The 22,214-nt window shown below is 42.9% G+C and overlaps 1 protein-coding gene across 1 annotated transcript; it reads left to right on the top strand.

Annotated features, from left to right (window-relative positions):
• The first annotated feature begins 1,499 nt into the window (after positions 1-1,499).
• On the top strand, positions 1,500-10,668 carry IGFBP3 (insulin like growth factor binding protein 3). The gene is made up of 5 exons (XM_010374599.2): positions 1,500-2,046; positions 5,305-5,531; positions 6,086-6,205; positions 8,093-8,233; positions 9,202-10,668. The coding sequence occupies exons 1-4, from the start codon at positions 1,644-1,646 to the stop codon at positions 8,216-8,218; spliced, it is 876 nt and encodes a 291-aa protein (XP_010372901.1). The 5' UTR covers positions 1,500-1,643; the 3' UTR covers positions 8,219-8,233; positions 9,202-10,668.
• Positions 10,669-22,214: the final 11,546 nt, after the last annotated feature.

The following is a 22,214-nucleotide window of genomic DNA, read 5'->3' as shown; positions in this document are numbered from 1 at the left end:
TGTATAAAAGGAAGATGTACAGATATGGGGGAAGAGGTGGACAGGGGAAAAAGGTGAGAGGACCAGAGAGAGAAAGGGAGGGAGAGGAACAAGGAGAGACACTGGGCGAGAGATCGATTAGGAGAGACAGAAATGATGAATGAAGATTAACTTCACCCAAGGCTTCATGCTGGAGGGGAATGGAGGAGCTCCTGATTTGTTGTTGCTACCCCAAACTGCAAAGGACTCCTTCAAGTCACCTATCCACCTCCTAAGGCAAGCGTCCAATTTCAATAGCGTTCAGGAAAGTCTCCTCCCGCGGAGGTCTCACAGCTTCCCACTCCACCCCCACAAACTCTTTGGAAAAGCGCCTTGAAAAATTTAATCCTCAATCCAACCCTGGACCACCAGCGTCCTCTGTTGGTCACCGAAGGGAGGGGGTGTGCAGACAAAATTGAAGACGCTCGAGTGCCAGGGAAGGCCGACAGGAGTTACAACGACCTCAGCGCGCATTTGCGCCCCCGAACTTTACGGAAAAATGCTTAGATTGCAGAGATAAACGAAAATCCCAACGCATCAAACAGTATTACGAAGTCGCCTTCAAGAAATGACAATGAAAATTGCCTATTTTAAGGACTATTTGGTTAATTACGCTTCAGCAGTGCCCACTTTATTGTCTTTATTATTCTTTTGTAGTGGGTGTAAACTCTATTTGAAAACGTAATCAGGGAGAATATCCCAAACAGGAAGAACAGTTGTCATTTAAAATAGGTGAAAAGCCCTGCCTTAAGGACGCATTACCTTGCCTGTCCACTCTTAATTGGGGACTTGCGGTGTAGCAACACGTGTGAGTTTTCTTGTGTTGAGAAGCAAACCTGGAGTGGAGCGAAGGCCCCGGGCGCATCTTCAGATGCGTATTTGTGGGCCCCGGGGACATCTTCAGATGCGTATTTGTGGGCCCCGGCGACGTAAACAGCCCAGCGGGTGTAAATTAAATCCCGCAGTGCCTTGGCTCCCTGAGACCCAAATGCAAATCAGAAATGTCCCAAGACTTCCCCTGCCAGCGGAATTAAATTTTAGAAAGCTCCACAAGGTACACACGAATGCGAAGCGATGCATGAAAGTTTCCCCGACACCGGCTCGCCGCAGGGCGACCTCACCCTGAGAACGGAAGGGGGAAAGGCGGCGGGGTCAAGGAGATCGGTGGTGCTGAGTTAGCCAGGAGTGACTGGGGTGACCGGGGGCACTGAGGTGGCCTGGAGTGCCGAGGTGACCGGGTACATCTTGGTTCCTGTAGACGACAAGGTGACCCGGGCTCCGGGCGTGCGCAAGAGGAGCAGGTGCCCGGGTGAGTCGCGAGCTGCACGCCCCCGAGCTCGGCCCCGGCTGCTCAGGGCGAGGCACGCGCCCCCGCAGCCGTGCCTGCGCCGACCCGCCCCCCTCCCCAACCCCCACTCCTGGGCGCGCCGTTCCGGGGCGTGTCCTGGGCCACCCCGGCTTCTATATAGCGGCCGGCGCGCCCGGGCCGCCCAGATGCGAGCGCTGCGGCTGGGCGCTAAAGATCGGCCGCTGCCTGCCTGGATTCCACAGCCTCCCGCCGCGTACTGTCGCCCCATCCCTGCGAGCCCCGGCCTGCCAAGCAGCGTGCCCCGGTGGCGGGCGTCATGCAGCGGGCGCGACCCACGCTCTGGACCGCTGCGCTGACTGTGCTGGTGCTGCTCCGCGGGCCGCCGGTGGCGAGGGCTGGCGCGAGCTCGGCGGGCTTGGGTCCCGTGGTGCGCTGCGAGCCGTGCGACGCGCGTGCACTGGCCCAGTGCGCGCCTCCGCCCGCCGTGTGCGCCGAACTGGTGCGCGAGCCGGGCTGCGGCTGCTGCCTGACGTGCGCGCTCAGCGAGGGCCAGCCGTGCGGCATCTACACCGAGCGCTGTGGCTCCGGCCTCCGCTGCCAGCCGTCGCCCGACGAGGCGCGTCCGCTGCAGGCGCTGCTGGACGGCCGCGGGCTCTGCGTCAACTCTAGTGCCGTCAGCCGCCTGCGCGCCTACCTGCTGCCAGCGCCGCCCGCTCCAGGTGAGCCGCCCGCGCCAGGTGCGCTGCTCGCAGCAGCCCGCGCACTGGCGCCGAAGGGCCTGGGGGTTGCTGGGTGCCGCTGCCGGAGACTACGGTTTTCTTCTCACTGGAGATAGTATGTGGGGAAACTGAAGGCGCTCACCGGAGGGACCCTCCCCTGCCGGCCCTCTACTTGCTTGATTCTCTAAGTGCAGAGTACCTGTAAATTGCAAAGCGCTTTCAGTGAAAATGGGTTAAAGGTTTCCGGAGCTGAGGGGAGCGGTACCGATGTTTAGCTGTTGGAAAGATCCTGGACACAGGAGATTCTCCTCGCCCCGCACGGGGGTGTGGACCGCAATCCCAGGGATGCTTGGGGATGGGGGACATAGGCGGATTTGGACCAAGGAAGGTGGGCAGGTAGGTTGTAGGAAATAGTACCTCTCTGTTAAAATACTGATTTTGAACAGCCTTTTCGTTTGCAAAGCGATGTCTAGTCCCGGTGTGTCCAAAAACAAGTAAAGTGGATTCGGGTTTTGGTATCTTCTGCGGTTGGAAAACCTGAAGTTGAAAAAGAAGTAACTTCTTAAGGTTACCCAGAGGCCGCAACAGAGTGTAGGTTTGAACCCCACGTGCCACTTTTAGTGCCATACATTCTTACAACTCAGGCCACCTCCGCACCTGTGCCGACCTCAAACAAACGTCCAGGTGCGTGGCGGGTGCGGGCAATGTGGACTAAGTCAATTTCAATGACAGGGAAGGGAATTGGAATCAGTCCTAGGGCTGTCTCCCTTCTTAATCTGAAATGGGGGGGGGGGGGAATGAGATGTTAAAGGGAGCCCCGGAAGAGGAAAAATGCAAACATTTGGCAGAGTTACCCTCTTGGCTCAGCCACTATCAGTCTATCAGGCAGGCAGCGACTCTGGTAAGGGCATCACATTGTTCCCTTAAAAAAGCGGGGCGGGGGGGCGGGGGGCGTTGTTTAAGTGGATTTGGCAGCCGTTCATCTTTCAAGCATTCTTAGCCAGTCTCAGTTATATGAGGAAATAAAGTTCCTGCCTTGCACAGCTGAAGGCTGAGAGAATTCTCCCCATCCTAATCCCCCCAACTCCCCAACGATCACATTGGACAGATGTCACTAGGCAGGTCCCCATCTAGGGCTAGCAGGATGAACAGTCTCTTTATAATTTATGTAGCTGTAGAGTTCCATGCCCAGGTAAAGTTATTTTCTGCTAGGCAAGGCTGGCCGTGTTCACCCCTGAGAAACACTGGATTCATGGAAAGGCAAGATTCCAGATGCCTAAAACATACACTGGCTGTGGTCAGCTGTTAAAGCTGCTGGAGGCATTTGTCTCTCGGGGCAAAGTTATGTCATTTGCCAAGTGTTGTACATTATTGTGCATGTTGGAGTATTCAAAAAGTGATCTTAGAAATACTGATACACATTGTCATTCTTAGGCTTCAGCAATCATGATTACCATCTTAGTAGCTCTGTTGTATAGGTTAAGGTGAGCTATAAGATTATAAAAAGATCTAAGTGACTTCTAGAATCCATTTGACAAAAAAAGGTGAATTTATGACAGTCAAAAGTCACAATTATCTGTTGCTTAAATAGAACTGTTTTCTCTTCATGCCCTAGTCTGCAGCCCAGGCATTAAGAAGAAACCAAGGAAATTTAAGAAATTACTCAAAGTTCTTGGAAAAGAAATATAAATATGTTTATTTACATGTTCTTAGAATATTTACATTCTTAGTATCTCTTTTATCTTAGTATTTCCTTGAAAAAGAAAGAAAGCTAAGATTAAAAGAAATTGAAACCAAATCCTCGCAGGTAGGGCGCTCCTCTGTGAGGCTCTGGCCTGGACCCTGGAAATGTGTGCTTCCCAAGGCATGAAACCCCTTGGGGAACTTTACAGCAGGACCTCAGTGAGCTGTTTGGCAGGTGAGGAAACTAAGGCCCTGGTGAGTGACCTGCCAGTAGCTACTTCCAGGGGACAGCAGAGCATCTGCAACCAAATCATTGCAGCCCTGGTAGCTTTCTAGAATAGATTGTGGACCAGATGGGCCACCTGAGCTCCCTGCTAGGGTTACACATTATAGTCTTGTTTGTTGTAGTAGAGAAATTTCATGACTCTCAATTGTGGACTTAAGCCGAAGCCCTTCAGAGGTCTGTGCTGGGCTGAGCTTGGCATGGTCCACAGGCTCTGGGAGCATGGGTTCTGAATGTAGCCTTTGATCCCTATAGGTGTCTTACAGCCCCTCCAAGTTCATTCTGACCACAGATCCAGTCTCAAATTTAGTCATATACTTAAAATTCTAATTCAACTGTTAACATTCCAGCATCCATTTTAAGTATCAGACTTTCTTCATTTAGCACTTTTTATTATAAAAGGGAGATCTGCTGGAGGGGGATTTCTCCTACCCCATCCCCACCCAGGAAGGAAAAGCTCTTTGGCACTTAGAAGTCTGAGCTGTGAGTAGGACTTTGGTACTGTCTGCATCCACGTGCTCCTGTTTTCACCAGGGGTAAAGAGGACTGACTCAGGCAGGTACCAGCCGGATGCACAGGGTCTGTGTAGACCTTGAGTTTTAGAGATGTAACAGGGATCTAGAAAACAAGCCACCAACATGCTTGCATGATTCTGAGCCCCTGAGGCAAAACACTTTGCAGGTAATAATTCAGTTTTCCCATCTGAGCTGGACACCAAGCTCTTATAAGCCTGTTTACCTGGTAGCATTGAGGACGGTACTGGTCAATCCTCGGAATTCCCATAAGGGCTTGTTACAACTCAGACTGCTGCCGCCACTCCAGCACTTCCGGAGTGGAGAATATGCATTTCTTCCAAGTCCCCCAGGCTGCCGCTGCTCCCACGGGTGGGAGGACCACACTTGGAGTTCACTGCAAAATTTCTGAGCCAGCAGCTGCAGCAGCCTCCTGTGACTCCTGTCTGCCCCCTGCCGGTGGAAGATGAAGCATACTGCCTTCACCTTCTACTGAGGGGCACTTAAGCATTTGTCTGCCTTCTTTAGTTGCAGCTACTTAGGAAGAGCCCCTGTCAGATTGACTTTCGAACAGATAACTTCTTGAGGTAGAGCAACTACCATGTAGCGAGTAGTACTATGGATTAATACTTCATCGAGGTATTTAAAAAAAAAAACTTATTTGGATTGTCAACTAATATTGTCATTTACATGTGACCTGGTTGCAACATTAAGATTTTTAAAAGACTGTTGATAGATGTTGATGACTCTCACGTGTTTGTCTCCCTTGGGCGTTTCAAGGAAATGCTAGTGAGTCGGAGGAAGACCGCAGCGCCGGCAGTGTGGAGAGCCCGTCCGTCTCCAGCACGCACCGGGTGTCTGATCCCAAGTTCCACCCCCTCCATTCAAAGATAATCATCATCAAGAAAGGGCATGCTAAAGACAGCCAGCGCTACAAAGTCGACTATGAGTCTCAGAGCACAGATACCCAGAACTTCTCCTCCGAGTCCAAGCGGGAGACAGAATACGTGAGAGCTTTTCCTCTTGTTAAACGAGGAGGGCAAGACCTGCCAAGCCTGGGTACTCAGAGCCTCTTGAGGGCAGTTCTTACTCAACAAGCCCCAGCATCTGGCAGATGGGTGGGCAGTCCCTAGCCCCTCTGTGCCTCACATCTCTCCTCTCCTTACATAAAGAATATTGACCCTTTTGGAGAATCTTACGAGGATCAAGCTGAAACAACACTCTTAAAAGCATATGGGATGTCATAAAGACCTCTAGAGATAATGAAAAATATTCTCATAAAGATAGTTTTATTTTATGTACTTCATTCTCTCTGCTTGTTGACCTGCTGTTGGTTCTATACCAGCTTCTGTGACTTACTCTGGGAAGAGCAAAAGGGAGACAGGGAGTGATGGTTAGCTTATTGGAGGGACTTTCTTGCTAAATCAGACATAAGGTATCTGAGGAGCAAATTACAGGTCCCACTTTGGGCAGTCGTGCGGCCCAAAGATTTTTAAATTTTTAAAACACACATTCTAGAGTAATAACCATGACTGTTGCTCTGGTCCTTCCTGATCCCCAGGGTCCCTGCCGTAGAGAAATGGAAGACACACTGAATCACCTGAAGTTCCTCAACGTGCTGAGTCCCAGGGGTGTACACATTCCCAACTGTGACAAGAAGGGATTTTATAAGAAAAAGCAGGTAAGTGAGGTCCTCAGTGTGTTTTCTTCCTCTTCGGGTTCTTTTTTTTGAGGCGGAGTCTCGCTCTGTCGCCCAGGCTGGAGTGCAGTGGCCGGATCTCAGCTCACTGCAAGCTCCGCCTCCCGGGTTCACGCCATTCTCCTGCCTCAGCCTCCCGAGTAGCTGGGGCTACAGGCACCCGCCTCGTCGCCCGGCTAGTTTTTTTTGTATTTTTAAGTAGAGACAGGGTTTCACCATATTAGCCAGGATGGTCTCGATCTCCTGACCTCGTGATCCGCCCGTCTCGGCCTCCCAAAGTGCTGGGATTACAGGCTTGAGCCACCGCGCCCGGCCTCTTCGGGTTCTTTTGACACAGAGTAGAAACCCATGTCACCAGCCCCAAGGCTCTTCTGGCCATAGCTCTAACTCTGAGCCCGTGCAGCACCAGTGCCCAGGACTTGGTGCCAGTCTCAGGAGGTAAGACCAAAGGCTCTTTTGACTTGTTGCTCTGAGTGGTGCTATATTGGCCATAATCCTCAACCCTAGTGCCTTTCCACCACCCATTTCCCGCTCCTGCCTTTTCAGTGGTTCACCCACAGGGTGGACAAGGTACTGCCCAGGGGCACCCTTTATAAACTGCAGGTGGACATGTTGACACATTTGTTAATGCTGCATCCCATTTCAAATAACTATTACAGTCAGTTTCCAAGAAGTGTGACATGAGGTCGTACCACAAAAAGCTTACCTTGAAATCCCACAATTGTCCCCTTTCCTACTGATGCCTTCCTGATAGTGAGCAGGTTGCAATATTAAGATTTTGAAAAGACCGTTGCTAGATCTGTCTCCCTTGGGCTTTTCCTTGGGCTTTTCAAGGAAATGCTAGTGAGTTGGGGGAAGACTGCAGCATGGCCAGCTTGGAGAGCCCGGCCATCCCCAGCACACACCCGGTGTCTGTCTTACATGGAGGGGATGGAACTTGAAATCAGACACTCGGTCCATGCTGGGGACGGCCAGGCTCTCCAAACTGGCCATGTTGTGGTCTTCCTGCGATTCACTGGCATTTCCCTAGAAAGCCCAAGTGAGAAGAAGGCATGACAGTCATCAACATCAAACAGCAGTCTTTTCAAAATCTTTATATTGCAACACAGTCCTATTCCTGGAAAAGGAATGGAGTGAGAATCCTGTCTATACATCAGTCCCAAATGTAGTCACATGCCTAAAGTCCCAATTAAACAAGCTGAAAATGATCAAACAAATTTAAGATGTCGTAATACGAAGCTGTAAGAAATATGCTTCTGTAGACTTTGTGTTATGTGATAGCACTGTTCCAATTGGCTTTCTAATTGGTATCTACAGAATTGGCCTTCGGAGACCTAAGCGAGCCACAGTGGCCTCAGGGTGACCATATACCAGGATTCGTAGTAGTGTCCACAGTCAGAAAGCCTAAGCTTTCCTCCATTGCCATGGCTTATTTATACCCACATTTTATATCCGTCATTCATTCAACAAATTCATACTGAGAAGGTGTCGTGTGAGGCTGGATGTGGGCTCCAAAGGCACAGCTGTGGCATTCCCAGGCAGAGGTGATGTTCTCAGTCCCACATTTGGCAGAGAAGTTGGCAGGCCCAAGAGGTTCTGCAAGGACTGGTGTCCACCTTACAGTCCTAGAAACATAAAACTGCCCCCACCCCCGCTTTCTTGGAGAAGGAACTTACACCCACACACATGCGCAGGTGCACAGTCAGCGGGCCTAGGCATGCATGGCTCTTACGCAGCCTTAGCTGAAATTTCTGTTGTGCTTTCTTAGCATAGCAGAGTCATGCTGGCAAACCATCATGGGCCCTGGTCACCGACCTGACACCAGACCCAGGGCCATTCACCTCTCTGTCTTCTGTTTCTCTCCCACAGTGTCGCCCTTCCAAAGGCAGGAAGCGAGGCTTCTGCTGGTGTGTGGATAAGTACGGGCAGCCTCTCCCAGGCTACACCACCAAGGGGAAGGAAGACGTGCACTGCTACAGCATGCAGAGCAAGTAGACGCCTGCCGCGAGGGTGAGCACTCAGGAGGGGCAGCCTGGGGCTCCAGGGCCTCACTGTTCTTGGACTAGCCTCAGGGGCTGGGCGTGGCCACCAGCCCTTCCCCAGGCTTGCAGACCCAGGAGCTGCAGCTCAGGGCCAGAAAGAGCAAAGCAAATAGAACAGAGCCCTCAGAAGGGTGCAGGGAGAGGGAGACCCCATCAACCCAACCAAACAAGTGTGGGGAAGGAGGCCAGCCAGTGTGCCTCAGGGATGCTCTGCTTTATTTCAGACACCTCACAGCACCTAAGCTGTCATTCATCCACATACAAAGTGAAGATTTTCAAAGTTAGGCTTTACCCATGAAGTCTGGAGGTCCATTTATCTTAACAGGCAAACTGTTTTAATCCGCAAGAACCTGCTACAGATACGTGTATCTAAATTAAAAATGTCAATGTGAGACAGCTGAAATAGCTCAGTTGGGAGAGCATCAGTCTGAAGATGTGGCTTTCTTTTTCTGTAAAATATATTATGAATATTCTGTTAGTCTGTGGCTAATATAATTTTAATAAAGTTCATTTAAATCTAGTAGAAAAATGAAATTTTAAACAATCATTTTAGAGAATGCTATTATACCCAGTATTCTGTTTTCTTTTAATAAATGAGGGAACTATTGGGGGAAAGAAATAAATACATTTTCTTTCATTTTATTAAGACAAATTTACTAAGCAGAAGAAATTTGCATGTTTAGTTAGAAGGGTTTCTTTTTTCCTTACAAGTGGGAAAAACAATTCTAATTTGAGGGTAACTCTTTGACAGGGAACACTGTAAGCAGCAGATGGTACTTGTTGCTTTATTTAAAAACATGGGTTGAGACCCCAGCCCTGCACTTGCAGGCCTAGTGCCATTAGACTGCAGGCTGTATTGGATATCTCAGAGCAAGAGTCAAGCCCTTTTGATTTTGGGGGATTATTTCAATATATTTCTTTTTCTTTTTGTTTTAGTTAATGTGGAGCTCAAATATGCCTTATTTTGCACAAAAGACTGCCAAGGACATGACCAGCAGCTGGCTACAGCCTCGATTTATATTTCTGTTTGTGGTGAACTGATATTTTTTTAAACCAAAGTTTAGAAAGAGGTTTTTGAAATGCCTATGGTTTCTTCGAATGGTAAACTTGAGCATCTTTTCACTTTCCAGTAGTCAGCAAAAAGCAGTTTGAATTTTCTTGTCGCTTCCTATCAAAATACTCAGAGACTCGAGCACAGCAGCCAGACTTCATGCCCCTGTGGAATGCTCACCACATGTTGGTCCAAGCGGCCAACCACTGACTTCATGACTTAGGCGGCTGTGTTGCCTATGTAGAGAACACGCTTCATCCCCACTCCCTGTACAGTGTGCACAGGCTTTATTGAGAATAGGGAAACCCTTAAACCCCAGTCATCTGGACATCCCGACACATGCTCCTGGAGCTCACAGCCTTCTGTGGTGTCATTTTTGAAACAAGGGCCTGGGTCCCTCAACCAAGAAGAATGTTTATATCTTCAAATGGCCTGTACTGCTTGGGGACTATTGGAGAAAATAAGGTGGAGTCCTACTTGTTCTAAGAATGTTCTAGGGCAATCTGGGGACCTATAAAGGCAGATATTATGGGCCCTCCTTTTCAGGAACCTTCCTGAAGACATGGCCTAGTTGAAGGCCCAGGATGGCTTTTGCTGTGGCCCCATGGGGTAGGAGGGACAGAGAGACAGGGAGAGTCAGCCTCCACATTCGGAGGCATCACAAATAATGGCATGATTCTTCAGATGATTACAGAAAATAGTGTTTCATAGTTCAGCAACTGAAGACAAAGCTTATTTCTGAGGATAAGCTCTTTAAAGTCAAAGCTTTATTTTCATCTCTCATCTTTTGTCCTCCTTGGCACAATGTAAAAAAGAATAGTAATATCAGAACAGGAAGGAGGAATGGCTTGCTGGGGAGCCCATCCAGGACACTGGGAGCACATAGAGATTCACCCATGTTTGTTGAATTTACAGTCATTCTCATGCTTTTCTTTATAATTCACACATATATGCAGAGAAGATATGTCCTTGTTAACATTGTATACAACATAGCCCCAAATATAATAAGATCTATACTAGATAATCCTAGATGAAATGTTAGAGATGCTATATGATACAACTGTGGCCATGACTGAGGAAAGGAGCTCGTGCCCAGAGGCTGGGCTGCTCTCCCAGAGGCCAAACCTAAGGAGGTCTGGCAAAGTCAGGCTCAGGGAGACTCTGCCCTGCTGCAGCCCTCGGTGTGGACACACGCTGCACAGAGCTCTCCTTGAAAACAGAGGGGTCTCAAGACATTCTGCCTACCTATTAGCTTTTCTTTATTTTTTTAATTTTTGGGGGGAAAAGTATTTTTGAGAAGTTTGTCTTGCAATGTATTTATAAATAGTAAATAAAGTTTTTACCATTAAAAATAAAAATCTCTTTCCCTCTGTTATTGACCATCTCTGGGCTTTGTATCACTAATAAAATAATCCTGAAAGGGGAAAATATTTTAGCTGTAGTGGGAAACTTCATAAACACAAACGTTTCCCTGCTTTCCTCTCTAGCAGAAGAACCCAAGTCAGTTTCCATGGCTTTGTGTGCAACCTATGGAGGCATTGGATCATATCTGCAAGATGGTCCAATTCTAGGAGGTTGTATTGTTGGGACAGTCTGTGGCCCAGGTTTGATCAGGTCAGCAATGTGCACCTAGGTGACTGGTCCTTGCCTTTTTGGGGTTGTGTCCTGTATTGTCCCATCTGACACTAGCAGCCGTCCACGGACAAGCAGGGAAGGACCAGAACAGACACTCAGCAATTAAGTCTCATGCCCTTTACTCCAAGCAGAGAGTGGCCCTTCTCTGCTCCAAGTAGAAGTGGTTCTGGGATCTAAGTCCCCTATCTGCAGCCTTGGAACAATTGTTACTTGTCAAAGCCACTTTAGACAAAACACTGAGCCTGTGGCTTCAGGACATCCAAGGATAAATTGCTGTCGAAGAGTTACCTCCTGTCTAGCACCAGGTCTGATTTGTTGATGAAACATCTAAAATACCCTTATCACATGTGTTGTATGTGATGAGCAGCAAGTTGGTTCTGTAAGTGTTCAGAGGATGGGGATTATGGGGTGTGGTCTCAGGCTGATCACATGAGAAACCAGGAAAACTGAGAAGGCAGGCCCCTTGGGGGTGCTGTGACTGCAAAGCTGTGAAGATGGAGGGAGACAGTGAGCAGAGGGAGCCCACTGCAGGGAGCAGTCACCAAACACCATGGAGAGTTATGTGGCAGAATCCTGGAGCACCTAGGAAGCGAGGCCAAGTGTCTGGAAATCCAGGACCAGAGCATGGCAACCCCTTGGGAGCTGCTGAAGAGCTATGAGCTACAAAATAATGCTTGCCTTCTAAGCCCACTAGGTTTGTTTTCCTGGGAGCCACCAACTCATGTGCCCTTTCTTGTCCTCATTTCTTAACCTTTAACTTCTGCTGCTTCCCACACTTCATGATGATTCATTCTATGTGTCAACTTGACTGGGCCATGGGGTGCCCAGATACAGCATCTGTGAGGGTGATACTGTGAGCATAGTATCTGTGAAGGTGTTTCCAGATGAGATTAGCATTTAAATCAGTGGACTCAGTAAAGTAGATTGCCCTCCCCGGTGTAGGCAGGGCAGGCATCCACCGATCCATTAAGGTTCTGAATAGAGCAAAAGGCAGAGGAAAAAAGAATTCGTGCCTTTTATCTGCCTGCCTGGGCAAAATTGCGCCACCAGCTTTCCTGGTTCTCCCACTTACAGATTACAGATGGTGAGACTTAGCCTCCATACTTATATGAGCCAATTTTTTGTAATAAATCTTTTTTGGTGGATGATTAGAGATAGGTAGGTAGGTAGATAGACTAGATAGATGACAGATTAGATAGATGATAGATAGATAGATAGATAGATAGATAGATAGATAGATAGATAGATAGATAATTGATAGATGATAGACAGATATAACCTGTTGGTTCTGTTTCTCTGGAAAACCCTGACTAACACAATACCTATGATCACCTATTCCCTCTAAATGCTCTCCTGCCACTTCCAGTAAATACCTTAAAATTGCATATTCTCATTCTCCTCTGGACCCTCCAGTTCCTCTACCTCCCTGCCTTGGCCTCCCAGGTAGACTCATGAGGCCTCTTCTGATCCTCTGCTATCTTCCTCAACCAACTTCTGCTCCCTCGGACTTTTGCTTCCACTAACCCCTAAGGTCACGTGTACCCAAGCAACCTGCACACACACACACACACACACACACACACACACACACAAACACACAGAAATGAACAAATAAGGGTGGTCTCTTCCATGGGAGTCAAGGCAATGCAGGTGCTACAACAATAGCTTCCTAAGATTCAGTTATCAAATCAGCACACTTTAGGAAAAATAACAATCACCAGTGTTAATGAGGGTGTCCTAATGGGATTCCAGGTTCTCTGCTGTGGCAGCCTGTCTAGAGGGATGTTTCTGATCTGATCAAACTCCTTGAACTAGTCATCCCACTGCAGAAATAAATCCCACAGACATCATCAGAGACGTGCACAGACAGTTAAGTACAAGGGCATTTTACACTGAAATGCATTGGTACAAAGGAATATTATGCCACCACTAAAAATGTTTTTGAATAGGAGTTACAATAAGAAAATGTCTGTGGTGGGCTAAAAGAAAAGCAGAATGCAATTATATTGCATATGCACACACATAAAACCAAAATGAAATACATCAAAATATTAACCATGGCTATGTGAGTGTAGATAATGTCCTTGTTTTATTTCTATTTTGATACAGTCTCAATTTCCACAGTGAAAATGATTTGTTTCTTTTCATTCAGAAAAACTTGCTGCATTTGTTGTGTCCCTGCCTCTACTTCATGACTGAGCAATGAGCTTACATTTCCATCAGCCCACTGGTCATCTCCAAGAAGTATGGGTGTCTCCTACAGCCCTGACCTCCTGGTCCAGCCACCTTCCCAAACCTTGGAAATTGTCTTGGCTTCTCTCTTTGTCCCACATGCAGGCATAATTCTTTATCCACTTTTTATATTCTAGAAGGGCACACAGCAGTGAACAAGCCATATAAAATCACTGCCCTTGTAAAGAAAGACAATAAACAAGATTAGTCAGTGGGATAGATAGAGTGCTCAATAGTGTTAAGTGCTATGGGGAAAAAAAATAAAGGGAAATGTGAAGTGTCAAGTATTGTTAGTGCAAGGGGTTTTTTTCATCTTCTCTCTCTCTCTTTCCTTCCTTCCTTTCTTCTTTCCTTCCTTTCTTCTTTCCTTCCTTTCTTTCATTTTTAGAGAAGTTAGCCAAGGAAGGCCTCATTCAGAAGGTTACTCTTTTGTTTGTTTTTAATTGACAAATGATTATTTGTACATATCTATGGGGTACAGTGTGCATGTATGTAATGCATGTATACATTGTATAATAAATCAAGTCACGGTAATTAGTATATCCATCATCTCAAACATTTATCATTTCTTTGTGGTGAGAGCATTCAAAATCCTCTCTTAGAACTATTTTGATATATGCACTATTGAGGAACTCTCATGACCTAATCACCCTTAAAGGCCCCACCTCCTACCATCACATTGGCCATTAAGTCTCAACACCCAAATTTTGGCGGGAACACATTCAAGTCATAGCAGTAAGAAATATCCAACAGTTGAAATGAAGAATAAAGCAGATGGAATTTTTAAAAATGATACAGCTAGGCCAGGCAGAGTGGCACACATCTGTAATCTCAGAATTTTGGGAGGCCAAGGTTGGAAGATTACTTGAGCCTATGAGTTTGAGACAGGCTTGGGCAACATGGTGAGAACCTATCTCTACAAAAAATAAAAATAAAGAGCCAGGCATGATGGTGTACACCTGTGGTCCCAGCTGCTTGGAAGGCTGTTGTGGGAGGATTGTTTGAGCCCACCATGTTTGTGCCACTGCACTCCTGCCTGAGTGACAAAGCAAAACCCTATCTCAAAAAAAAAAAAAATGGATACAGCTAAAGGACAATTTAGTAAAGGGGAAGAACAAGTTGAGGAACTCTCTTAGAAGGAAGCAGAGAGAAGAATGACTGGGAAATACAAAAGATCAGTTGAGAGAAATGAAGGACAAAAACAGATATAGGTAACAGAAGTCCTAAGAAATACCTAAAGAAATTACAGAGATAATTTTTGCTAGGATTGAAAAAAAAAGGAAGACTTTATATTGAAAGACCACATAGAATGTAAAAAGAGATAATTTCAAAAGCATTGCTTGGTAAATTATGGTGAAATCTTAAAATAGCAAAGTTTCAGCACAGAAAGAACGTATCACAGACACCACATTTTTTAAAAAGTGACTCTAGACACAAGAAGGTAAGGGAAATAATTTAGAAGCTAGAGTTTTATACCCAGCTAAACTGTATTTAAAAGTGAGGGCATGATCAACTATTCTGAGGCATTGAAAATCCAGGATGTTTGCCACACAAAAGAAGCACATTTAAAATGTTTTTGAGGAAGACCTTCTATAAGAAGGGAACAAATCTTGGAAATGTTGAAGACATGTGTTAAGTGAAAGAGAATAAATAATGTGGTACACCAAATTTCTAGAGGGTACCAAAAACAGCTTATCTAGTAAAAAAAAATAAAAAATAAAAAAAATAAAAAAGAAAAAGCATAGTCAAAAATTTATAAATACAAAGAGACAAAGAGACTAGGATAAACAGAAATAATAAACCAAAGTGACATTAAAAGATTCCACTGTCAATACTAAAAAATTAGTGATCCTTAGGGAAAATGCTGCCCCCAGAGGACAACTGGCAATGTCTGGAGTCATTGTTGGTTTTCACAACTTGACAATGTTACTGGCATCAAGGGGGTCAGGGATGCTGCTAAATGACCTACAATCCACACTAAACCACCACCCCCAAAAGAATTATCCCATCAAATTGCCAATAGTGCCAAGATTGAGAAACCTACATTTAAACAGATGTTAAAATTGACCACTACAAAGACAGATTTCATGGCTAAAAATCATGTATTTTATTACAACAGACAATGATTGAAAGAAAAACGATGGAAAAACACATATCAGACAAAAATTATTCAAGACAAAGCTGGTAGTTATTAATATCAGACAAAACCATTTTAATACAAAGAATATTTTCATAGAGTTAGAAAAAGTTACTACAAAATAATAGGAAGATAAGTTAATCAGGGACATTTAACAATTCTAAGCATGTGTGCACTTAATAAAATATCTTCACACTATTTTAACTAGAATTAAGTTAATTATAGGAAGAAATTTAAATGTTTACCCTGTTTTCATTATTGATGGTTAAAAAGACCAAAATATTCATGGGGATTTAGAAGATCTAACAAGCCTAATCAAAGGAATACATTTAGAGCAATTAAAGAATGTATGTTCCTCTCAAGAACATATAAAGAATTTTTAAAAATCAATTGCATATTAGATCATAAAGGAAACTTCAAAAATGGAAAGAATAGATGCCGTGTAAACAATATTTTATAACCACAATGTGATTAAATTTTAAATTAATTACAGTGATAATCTTTTTAAATTCCCACATTTTAAAAAATTTTAAAAGCACACAGATAAATAATAATTCAAGGTTAAAGGACTAATCAATACTAAAATTAAAAACTGCAGAAATTTAGAACTGCCTTGAAATTCAAACTCTCTAGATAATGCTAATGATGATCATGAAAGCAAGCAGGACCTGAGGTTCAAAGGAAAGAGAAGCCTAAAGCCTACATTAGGTGAAGACAGTCTGAAAACTGCTAAGTGATCACCTCAAGGGGTTAGAATCAATCCAAGTAAAAAAGTTCATAAAACTAAGAGTAAAAAGCAATAACAGGAAAAAGAAAATGCAATAGAGAAGACCAACAAAACCAAAATTTGCTTATTTGAAAAATCTAACAAAATAGGCAAAGATTGGAAAGGTTATCAAGAGGAAAAGTTACCATTATTAACATTATCAGTGAGGAAAGGGATATAGCAGAAAAAACAGAATAAACAGATTACAAGAAAATATTAGCAAAACTATATATTATCAAATTTGAAAATGTAAACACGGTGTAAAATTTCTTAGAAAATATTATTTTCAAGAATAAATTGAAAGCATAAATATTCCTGTAACTATGGCACATTTGAAGAAATAAACATTCTCACAAAGAAAACACCAAATTATTTAAGTTCTACCAAGTACTTGAGAAACAGATCATCCAATTCAATAAAAACTTTTTAAGAAGCTGTAAAAGGGAAGACTATACATCAAGTTATTCTACAAAACCGGTATAACCCCAGAGCCAAAATCAAGCAAAGACAAATACAGGCCTATTTTGCTCATCAATGAAAAACCCCAAGGCAATTATTAATAAAGCAAACTCCACTGTCCCTATTAAAGGTATTTCACTATTTCCAACTTGGGTTTGCTCCAGGTTATAAAATAATTTAATATTAGAAAACATATATATGTCACCTATTAAAGAGAGTGATATTTAATGGAAACAGTAAAAGCAGTTTACAAAATTCAACCCAACAAAAACTGTTAATAAATTAAGAATGCAAGGGAACGTCCATTATCTGATGATGTGTATATATTGAAGAACAAAACCCAGCAAGCACCATTGTAAATGGAGAAACATTAGAAACAATCTCTTTAAAATAATAAATCAGGCCGGGCGCGGTGGCTCAAGCCTGTAATCCCAGCACTTTGGGAGGCCGAGACGGGCGGATCACGAGGTCAGGAGATCGAGACCATCCTGGCGAACACGGTGAAACCCCGTCTCTACTAAAAAATACAAAAAAAACTAGCCGGGCGAGGTGGCGGGCACCTGTGGTCCCAGCTACGCGGGAGGCTGAGGCAGGAGAATGGCATAAACCCGGGAGGCGGAGCTTGCAGTGAGCTGAGATCCGGCCACTGCACTCCAGCCCGGGCGACAGAGCGAGACTTCATCTCAAAAAAAAATAAATATAATATAATAATAATAATAATAATAATAATAATAATAATAATAATAAATCAGACGAGTATATTCCCTCTTACCATTTCCATTCAACACAGTATGAGAGAACTGAGCTTGTACAGTAAGACAAAAAAGAGACTTGACAGTTGAAAAATACTGTCACTACTTGCAGATATTTACATGGAAATAATAACAGAATCTACAAATTGTTCTAAATAATAAAAGCATTTAGCAGTATGGCCGGGTATAAAAATATGCAAACGTGAATCTTATTTTTATCTACCAGCAACAGCCAACCAACTATAATATGAAAAAAGACTTAATGTAAAATCATCTCTGAGAACATGAAATACCAGCCCCCTTTTCCCTGCCTGGGGCACTCTGAGGTGTGACCCTCCCTATCTTGATGCATTGAGCCCAAGTCACCTTCTGTGGTGTTCAGCGTGGCTTGGCTGGCTTGGCCTTCCCACCTTCTGGGTCCCATTGCCTCATAACCATATTGATTTTTCTAGTATATGTGCTGCCGAAGCGAGCACGCATATTGATTTTTCATGAGAATGTTTCCTAGTAAGTTGCTTCCGTGAGTCTTTCTCTTGGTATCTGCCTTCTGGGGATCTAATCTAAGAAACATATGTACAAGAATATTTTTGCACCACTGTAGACAATTTTTTAAAACCTGAAGATAACCTAGGTCCCATCATCAGAAGCCTGGATAAATAAAGTGTGGTGTATTTTCAAGAGAGAGGACCCTGTAGAAACCTAAATAAATAAACAGCAGGTGCATAAAACAATTAAGAGACTTGTAGCTTTACAGCATCAGTTTAAAAGCCAATCCTTCAAGATCACTTTCTGTATGGTACACTTTTTATGATGTTAAAAACAATAACTAAAATCATCTAAAATAAAAATATATGTTTAAAAAATAGATATAGATAAGATAAAACATACGCAAAGAAAAGCAGTGAGTGATTAATTCCATATAGGTTGTCAGAATTCTGGTTGTTAAGTTGAATGGGTAGTTGATGGGTCCTTATCGCACTATTAAAAAATAGAACAAATAAACAAGAGAGGACCAGATGTGGCTCAATAATGAGAGTGTGTCATAAACCAGTTATGATCAGCTCTTGCAGTTGATTAGGAAGTGTTCAAAAGAGAATAGGACGGAAGGTGGAGTCAGCAAGTACAGGTGATTCTTTCCAGAGGTTGATTCTCTGTCCCTTGTGTACCCCAATCTGCCTCCTTCTACTTTGATCTTCAGCATTTGCAACATAAATAATTTAACCAACTTCTGTCTAGCTTTCTAGCCTCTTTTATTTTCTTGAATCCCATGACAATCACTGCTAGCAGAGTCTTCTTTCTAAATCTCGACACTGACAGAGTTGCTCCTACTGAAAAATCTTTCTTTTTAACAAATTTATTGAGACAGAATTAACATAAGATTCACCCATGTTATGGCTTTTAGTATAGGTTTAAATGTACAGCCGTCACCACGGGCAAATGTGGAACATTTTCATCACTTCAACAAGAAACTCTGAATTCTTTATCAGTCATCCTCCATCCTCCCTCCCAAGCCCTAAGCAACCATTAATCTACTTTCTGTCTCTATAGATTCCCCTATTCTGCACTTTCCTATAAATGGAATTACAATGTGTAATTGCATATAACTAGCTTCTTTCACTTAGCATGTTTCCAAGGTTCATCCAGGTTGTAGCATTATCAGTTTTTCATTCTTTTTGATGGTTGAATAATATTTCATTGTCTAGATGTACCACAATTGACAAATGTTTATCTATTTGTCCATTGATGGACATTTGATTTATTTCCACCTTTTGGCTATTGTGAATAATGCCTCTATGAACATTTGCATATAAAATTTTGGATGGACATACATATTCATTTATCCTGGGCATATACCTAGAAGCGGCATTTACCCAGGAGTAGAATTGCTGGATCATTTGGTAGCTCTATGTTTAATCATTTGGAAAACTGCCAGACTATTTTTCAAAGCAGTTGCACCATTTTACAATCCCACCAGTACTCTAGGAGTGTTCTCATGTATCCAGATCCTCATTAACACTTATTGTTATCAGACTTTTTGGTTCTAGTTATCCTAGTGGATGTGAAGTGATAACTTTGATTTGTACTTCCTTCATGGCTAATAATGCCAAAGACTTTTTCATGTGCTTATAGGCCATTTAATACATCTTCTCTGAAGAAATGTCTGTTCAGAACTTTTGCCTATTTTTAATTGGGCTGTTTGTCTTAATATTGTTGAGTTGTAATTGTTTCTTATGTATTTTAAATGCCAGTCCCTTATGAGATGTATGATTTGCAAATATTTTTGTCTTTCACTTTGCTGATGGTGTCATTTGAAGCACACAAGGCTTAAAGTTGAGGAAGTCCAATTTATCTATGACACTTTTGTTGCTCATGCTGATGGTATCACATCTAAGAATCTTTGCCAATTCAGAGTCTTGAAGACTTACCCCTATGTTTTTTCCTAAGAGTTTTTTTAGTTTTAGGTCTTACATTTAAGTCTTCAATGGATTTTTGAGTTAATTGTTGTTATGGTCTATAGTAGTGGACTAACTTCACTCTTTTGCCTATGGATCATTTGTTGAAAAGATTATTGATTACTTTTGGCATCCTTGTTAAAAATCAGTTAATTATTAATGTATGGGCTTATCAAGGGACTCTCAACTTGTCTATCCTTGTGCCAGCACTACACTATGTTCATTACCATTACTTTGTAGTAATTTTTGAAAACAGAAAGTATGAGTCCTCCTACTTTGTTTTAGTCTTTTCAGAATTGCTTTGGCTTTTCTGGGTTCCTTGCATACACTGTGAATTGTAAAGTCAGATTGTCAAAGAAGTCAGCTGAGATTCTGATAGAGACAACATTTAATTTGCAGATCATTTTGGGGTATGTTGCCATCTTGACAATGTTAAGTCTTCTAATCCATGAACATGAAATATTTTCCCATTTAGTTAGAGCCTTTTTAGTTTCTTTTGGCAGTGTTTTATAGTTTTCGGAATATAAATTTTGCAGTTTTTTTTTTCAATTTATTTCTAAATATTTTAGTCTTTTTGATGTTATGAATAAAATTGATTAATTTTATTTTTGAATTGTTTATTGCAAGCATATAGAAATACAATGGATTTTTTAATCTTGATTTCATATCCTGCAATGGTGTTTTACTCATTTATTAGTTCTAAAGGACTTTTAGTATATTCCTTCGGAATTTCTAAATAGCAGATGGTATTATCTTCAAATAGAGATTCTTTTACTTCCTTTCCAAGTCTGACTGCCATTTATTTATTTTTCTTGCCTAACTAGCCTGAATATATCCTCCGGTACAGGTAGAATAGAAATGGCAAGAGCAGATATCTTTGTCTTGTTCCTGATCTTAGGCAAAAAGCCTATAGTCTTTCATAATGTCAGCTGTGGGTTTTTCCTAGATCTCTTCTATCAGCTTGAGGAAGTTTCCTTTTATTCCTAGTTTGTTGAATATTTTTATTATAAAAGGGTATTTTTGTTTGTCAATTATTTTCTGCATCTACTGAGATGATCATGTAATTTTTTGGTTTTTATCCTATGATTGATTAATTTTATTAATTAAATTTTAGATGTTAAAATGATTAATATTATTTTAATTAATTAATTTTCAGAAGCTAAAATAACTTTGCACTCCTGGAATAAATTCCACTGATCATGGGATGTATTCCACACTGATCAAGATTCTTTTAATATGTTGCTGTAATCAAGTTGATCACATTTTGTTGAGAATTTGTGTGTCCATACTCATAAGAGATATATGCATGCATGCATAAATGAGATTGGGTAAATACAGGGCAAACCAAGAAGGAACTGCTGCAACAGTCCAGTTGTGACATGGTAAGAGTTCAAATCAGAGTGTAAAAAGACAAAGTAAGAGTCATTAAAGAACAAAATCAGCAAGATTTTGTCTCAGTTTTAGAGTAGAGGGAGACTACAAGGAAACATTAAAGCCAGGGATATACTGGATAATTTTTCACTCTCTCTATAGCCATGATGTGTGGATAATTCTGGATTTGAACACGTTTACCTCGCCCAAAAGTTTGCCAATGTCTGTCCATCTTACTTGCTGTCTTGCAAAACAACACCATACTTCAACATCTTCTCACACAGAAGAAGGGTTGTGCTGTAGACATGAAGTATGGAAGTTTGGAGAAGAAGCTGGTTAGAGGGCCGGGAGTTCAGATTTGACAAGCGGAGTTTCAAGAGAGAGAACAATGACCATGTGGAATATCATGTGGGAAAAAAGAAATTTGAGGTGAGAGTGCAGGACTGCTGAAGGTTAGGTGAAAGCTTTGAGAGTCCAAAGTAGAACACCAATGCAGGAGAAGGTTAGTATGTCCCACTGTGAAGGAGCACTCTTCTTTCAAGGAGAGAACGAGTTTTTTTGTTTGTTTGTTTGTTGTTTGTTTGTTTGTTTGTAGTATTTCAGCTAATGTATGTGTCCTGTAAGCATTTCCTGACATACCATTCTAATAGGACAATAGAGTAATGACACTAATGAGATCTTTCAGACTAAATATTAGTCCTCTATCATCTCTGGACTGGAGTGGCAGTGACTCACAGAAGCTCCCACGTTTTCCAAGATGCCACAGGGGCAGTCTGTATTATTTCTCCTAGATCTCCCAGAGCATCCTGCTCTGTCCTCTTGTCTTACATCTCTGGTGGAAATCCTTTGCGCCAACAGTATGCAGATGAAGGAGAGCCAACCATTTTGTCTAGAAAAGTGGCTCTAACTCCAAGTCACTGTTCTCAGACCAAGCCAGTATCTCTTCATTCTCTTTCCAAGGCCCCTTCCAGATGGAGGGACTAAAGCTGACAGCATCCTTCCTACTCAGCAGTGGTACTCAGCCCCTGTACCATGCTGGGGACACAACTCACATTGTAGTCCCTGTGAATGCCCTATCCTGGAGCCCATAGAA

This window comes from Rhinopithecus roxellana, chromosome 6, assembly GCF_007565055.1.
Source record: "Rhinopithecus roxellana isolate Shanxi Qingling chromosome 6, ASM756505v1, whole genome shotgun sequence".
Lineage (NCBI taxonomy): Eukaryota > Metazoa > Chordata > Mammalia > Primates > Cercopithecidae > Rhinopithecus > Rhinopithecus roxellana.
This window is presented reverse-complemented; position numbering and strand designations above follow the sequence as displayed.